General features: G+C 31.4%; 1 protein-coding gene across 1 annotated transcript; it reads left to right on the forward strand.

The window, feature by feature from the left end:
* The first annotated feature begins 235 nt into the window (after positions 1–235).
* Positions 236–6,065, forward strand: LOC106788597. Its single transcript, XM_014752001.1, has 5 exons — positions 236–404; positions 2,188–2,426; positions 4,676–5,014; positions 5,371–5,652; positions 5,812–6,065. The coding sequence occupies exons 2-5, from the start codon at positions 2,212–2,214 to the stop codon at positions 6,002–6,004; spliced, it is 1,029 nt and encodes a 342-aa protein (XP_014607487.1). The 5' UTR covers positions 236–404; positions 2,188–2,211; the 3' UTR covers positions 6,005–6,065.
* The last annotated feature ends 81 nt before the right edge of the window (positions 6,066–6,146 follow it).

A 6,146-nucleotide genomic window follows, 5' to 3' on the forward strand; every position in this document is an offset into this window, starting at 1 on the left:
AAGTTTAACGCGAGTTGGTGTGCCATTCATTTAATCCACGTGACTAATATTTTACACCAAACCCCCTTTATTTATTTCCTTACTTACTTCTTTACTTACTTACTTATTTTTCTTCCTTCTTTCCGTTAGTTATTATCATTTTCTTTTTTTTTTATTTATTTTTTCTTCTGTTACCCCCTTTTTTCTAACCCCCGCGTTTATATCTTCCTTTCTTTCTTTCTTTATTTATTTATTTATTTATTTATTTTTCGTACTGGTACTTTCCTTTTACTTTCTTTTCCTTTACATTTCTTTTTTTTTTCTGTGGGGGTAAGTGGAGAAATTTCTCTTATGTATCACACATACACCAAGTTTTTCATTCGGATTTTTTCAAGTGCTTTCGAACGAGGCGAAAATATTTTCAGGTAAAAAGTAATTATGTTTTTCTTTTTTTGTTTCTTTTTAATTTTTTTTATAAATGAATTATGCGATAATGTTTTTCTTGTCCACGTGTTGAATTATCATTTTACGATAATGTCATGAATTTGAATACCTTTTGTTTTTATTTTTCTTTTTCTTTTTTTCTTTTTTTCTTTTTTAAGAATTTGATCAACGTTAGATAAGTACAGCGATCCTATTGTAAAGAATTTTGAATAATCATTCTCGTTAAAATTGCGTTGATTAGATTTTTAATTGATATCGTGAATACTTGAAAAACTTATTAACATATGTTAATCATTTTGATAATAATGATCTATCAAAATAATGTGAACGCTTTGTATTAAATTTAATAATGAAATACTCAATTGATTCATAATTTCTAGCTAAACGTTTTATCATACCTTATTGTCATCATTTAATTAGAACATTTAAAATAATATAATAGGGTAAAAAACTTGGTTAAGATTCGATCTCAATCGAAAGAAAAATTTTTGCCGAATGATGATCACGTACGAATGATGTCACGCGAGTTATATTTACACATTCGAAAAATAATACCAAAAAACTATCTAATCTATTCGTTGATTTATTATAAAATCCGACCGGTTGTTATGTCGGACGAAAAAGAAAAAAAAAAAAAAAAAAAAAAAAAAAAAAAACCCGAAACTGCTGATAATGAATTTCTGATAATATTTTATTTCAGCGTGATTTCGCTAAAAAAAAAAAAGGGGACAAATTAAATACACATGCCACGTTTTATCGCGATGTTAAAAAAGAGAGAGAGAAAGAGAGAGAGAAAGAGAGAGAGAGAGAAAGAAAATAAAATCGGGCAAAAAGAGAGAAAAAAATAAAATAAAATTTTGTTCAGTGGAATTTACGAGAAAAGAGTCGATTGGTTGTCGTTACTGACTTTCCTCTATCATATCATATACTTGATAATTACGTAAGAGTCAGTGACAGAGAGACACAGGGAAAGGGAGAAAGAGAAAAAGAGAGAAAAAGAGAGAGAGAAGAGAGAGAGAGAGAGAAGAGAGAGAGAGAAAGAAAGAACGGCCTCTCTTTTATCTCCGTGGTGAAAAGAAAACGATTAAGCGTTGGATGGCACTGAGCCAAACAATTATTCGGAAAGTATATACATACATACATACATATATACATACATATATACACATATATTACACATGCACGTATTACATGCATACATACGTAACATGTGAAGAAAAAAATCCTAGTCCTGTTTTTTCTCTAGGATTGAAAATTTACGATTAATTTTGTTTTATCGATATTTGTATAACTAGGAGTCAACATTCCTATATATAACGTTTATAAGTGATATAGTAATATATATATATATAATTGTTTAATTTTTAAATATTTATTCTTTCATTTGAGATCAAATCGTTTGATATTAGAAAATTTATAAGAAAATTATTGTAAAAAGTAATGGCAATGAAAATTAAATTCATAGCTCCCCCCCCCTTCCTCCCCTATCTTCATAAAAGTTTAGTAGCAAAAAAAAAAATAGAAAAGAAACTTTCATCAATAATTCAGACATATATCTTATAACGAATAAATTGATTTCAATAATAATAATTATAATACGAATCTCTCTCTCTCTCTCTCTCTCTCTCTCTCTCTCTCAATGATGAAAATAATTCGAATTAATTGGAACGAATTGAAAATGGTATTGGAAGGAATTACTTGTTGTTAGTTAAGAAAAGATTAATAAAAAAAAAAGAAAGTATATGAGTGACGGTTTTGTTATAGTGACATAAACCTAACCGGTGACCGATGCTGCTGGCATTGGGTTTGATCCTGCTGCTACCGCTTGTCGGAGCTTTTCGGCAAGGAAGCGACATCTTGGCCACGTCAAACGGCACGGCCGGCTTTGCTGAGGTTTTCTCTGATCGAGCCTTTGTAGTTACAAGGATTCAGTCGGACGGAAAAGTCGAGAGAGCGATCCGTTGGCCTGGAATTTGCGCTAAGGAGACCATCGTCAATTGGGGGTACATACGATCATCGATTATATCTTTTTTCGATAATGTTTTTACATATAATATATGTATACACTTACGTAATATCCAATATCAACATTCATATTATATATATATATAAATCTTTTTCATTTTATTTTATTTTTTATTTAATATTAATTATTATCAATCCAATAAAAAAAAGAAGAAGAATCGTATCCTACACATTATGGTGTGTTATATCCATTTAATAATATTATATAATATTTATAGGATACTATATATATATTAATTATCTCTCGATGTTTTATTTTTGTCTGATGTGTGTGTATTTTTTTTTTCTTTTTCTGTTTCTTTTCTTTATGATCATCTTCTACGTTAATTGGAATATATAACAAGTCAAGTTATGATAAAGGATATATATATATATATATATATATATATATATATATCTACGGATACTCCTCCGTATGTGATCCTATATAAATTATTTTTCGTTTAGCCTCGCGGTACAAAACGAGAGTGTTTTCTCGAGTTAGGAGAACTAACAACCGATCATCCATCCATCCCTCTTTGTTAGAATAACATTTTCTCGGCCAGGAGCAAATCTCTCTCTCTCTTTCTCGGTCTTTCTCATTTGATCTATCCCTCTTTATCCCTCCACCCCTCCCCTTCCCATCCATTCCCTTCCTCCCTTACCCTTCACGGAGAACTCCGTTAACAGCAGCCACGAAAACAATGACGCCTTTCACGATTGCCAATACGTGCGTGGGAGCTTTGTTCGTTTATAACGTTATGCATTTAGTGGTACTCTAACTTTTTCCTCTTTTTTTTTTCCTTTCTTCCTCTCTTTCTCTCTCTCTCTTTCTCGTTTTTCTTTTACTTTTCTCTTTATACCTTCCAATCGAAGAACACGTTAATGTCCTCAACTGGAATCATCTCTATTTCACATAGCAAAGACACATTGTCGAATCCCTGTCGGAAAACTCCCTGAAATCTGCACCTGTTCACTCGTTTCTACTTTTTTCTATCTATTTCTATTCTATATGCGTGATATTGATGAATCGTTTAAAACACACTAAGTTCAAATGATTTATTAATATTGAAGAAAAATTTCTTTACGAGAGATCAACTTTTGATTACTTTCTTTTCTTGTTTTAAAGCAATGATTAAATAATTTCAATCAATGTGATTTTTGCGTATACAGACACATAAGTTTGACAATTTGAAAATATAAAAATAAAAGGAAAATAATATAAAATTTGAACGCGGGTTAAAAAGCAAAAAAAAAGAAAAAGAAAAAAATTGTCGTTTACCTTCTTATAACCATCGTTGACCACTAAGCCAAAGCAAGGCTTTAAGCCGAAAAGCGGCAAGTTAAGTAAGCAAGGATTAGACTGGGGCAAGCAAGGATGTACGGAGTGTGCCGAGTGTCGTCCTGAGCAAGTCGGGTTTGCCTTGAATTCCTAGTCTGTTGCTACTCCTCATCTGCTGATGCTCTCACGAGGATACCAGAGAATTTCCCTACCACGAAGCGTCACTTTGCACTTAAACCAGGAAAAGCTCTTTTGTGTTCTAACGAGAATGCATACAACCTTCCACATTTCCTCGACTTTCTCTCTCTCTCTCTCTATTTCTATTTCTCCTATTCTCATCCAATCCCAACCATCTATCTATCTATCTATCCAATCATTTAATTCCTTTTCATTTATTTTTAACACTTAACTCCGTTCAATCGTTGATACACATTTTCTTTCGATAATTTTAAATCCTTATTTTAAACACGATCACACACAATAACTTGTTTCTAATGATTAATCATAACATTAAAATTAATTTATTAGTGATGTTTCTCCTATTACTGCTTTAGTTAATCTAACATTAATGATTCTCCTAATACCGTCTTGAAAGTTTTCAGTTAACTTGGACTTTCGATATTTACGTTTTACAGATAACAAAAATTAGATAATTCTGAACAAAGTGAAACTTGTTGATATATAAATCTAAGCAAATAGAGTGATATTTGAAAAAATAATAATATTCAAACTTAAATTGTATTAGTCCTATATGAATAATTAACAAATCACTTATTAAATGTATTTAAATAATATGAATTTAGAAAATTAAAGAATACAATTGAATTAATACGGATAACACGTTGATCCTGTTTTTCGTTGTTGTTCTTGTTCTTGTATTCTCTCTCTCTCTCTCTCTCTCTCTCTCTCTCTCTTATTTCCTATTTGTATCTCTGTTTTTCTCTTATTCTCGTCCCGTGTGAATAGAGACATCGACGTGACGTTAAGACAGGTCTGGGAACAGAACTCCGGGAGAAAGTTGCAACTGATATACGAGGGTGGCAGTTTGACCGACTGCATAGACGAGGAACTTGTAAGAGGGGACGAGAGGTCCTGTCTCCTGTCGAGTATACACTCCGATGACTACGATGACGAAGCAGCAACAGCACTCGCCCAAGACGAGGTTTTCCAGTTTGACGATGATAATTTGTCGACGAGAGTGTCGCAAGACTTTTCTTGGATATCATCTACGTCTGAACTACGTCATCGTTGCAACCGTTTGAGAACTAGAACGCGTAATCAAGTCATAGCTAAACACCGTAGAAGGTAATACGACAATATTTTTCCATTGGAAACAAAATTCTAAACATATTTTTTGTTTCTTCTTTTTTTATCTCTCCGTGAGTTGGTTTTGTTTCTTTGTTTTTCTTCTTCTTAGAAATATCTTATCGTTAAAAAAACATATTATGTACGTTCCTAATTATAGATCTTGTTTCTTTTTTCTTTTTTTTTCTTCTATTAAATACTAAAAACGTATTAATAAATATACGTAAAATAAATACGTATCTCGCGGATAAATGATTATTAACACGCCGATTAAAAAATCTTATTGAAATTTGTATAAAACAATTAATTAATGCGCGAGATTTTGATTCAGGTGAAATAACATTTTTCAAATTTAGAGAATACCATCGAAATAACGTGAACGAAACGTTCAATGAAAGAAGAGATAAACGAGGTAGAAGTAGAAGACGAAGGGAATTACTTTTAATACCAGGAACACAATGGTGCGGACGTGGTCATCGTGCTACAAAATATACTAATTTAGGTGGATTTGGTGTAGCCGATGCTTGTTGTCGAAGACACGACACTGCCTGTCCCTTTTTCATACCAGCTTTCGAAGCACGTTACGGATTATTCAATTGGGGTATTACAACCATGATGCACTGTACTTGCGACGAACGGTAATTTATTAATACCTTCGTAATTGATCATCAATATAAAAATTCTCATACGTTTATTAATCTCATTGAAAAAGCAATTTGATATCGATGTGATCGTAATATTGTTATACGATTATTTCAATTAATAATAATAATAAATGTTTCATTTTTTTTCCTCAGATTTCGCACGTGTTTAAAAATGGCAGGAACATCGTCGGCCAATTTTATCGGTAAGATATTTTTTGATGTATTACAAACGAAATGTTTCGTATTGAAACCACAAAAGATTTGTACTAAACGATCATGGTGGGGTAAATGTCAGCATCATGAATATCGCAAACAGGCATATATTCGTGACAACGTTCCTTATTAAAACAAAAATATAGAGGAGATAATTCAATGTAAAAGTTTATTATTATTCGAGATATAAAACGGAAAAAAAGAAAAGAAATAATAATAGTAATAATAATAATAATAATAATAATAATAATAATAATGATAATAATTAAACAAAA

The sequence above is a fragment of the Polistes canadensis genome, unplaced genomic scaffold (genome assembly GCF_001313835.1).
Source record: "Polistes canadensis isolate GaletaPanama2010 unplaced genomic scaffold, ASM131383v1 scaffold_145, whole genome shotgun sequence".
NCBI lineage: Eukaryota > Metazoa > Arthropoda > Insecta > Hymenoptera > Vespidae > Polistes > Polistes canadensis.

Excerpts from the sequence above, each read along its gene's own strand:
- LOC106788597 (XM_014752001.1), top strand. The coding sequence starts at position 2,212 with ATGCTGCTGGCATTGGGTTTGATCCTGCTGCTACCGCTTGTCGGAGCT. Across the intron at positions 2,427-4,675 it reads GAGACCATCGTCAATTGGGG|AGACATCGACGTGACGTTAA; the intron begins GTACATACGATC and ends CCGTGTGAATAG. Across the intron at positions 5,015-5,370 it reads ATAGCTAAACACCGTAGAAG|AGAATACCATCGAAATAACG; the intron begins GTAATACGACAA and ends TTTCAAATTTAG.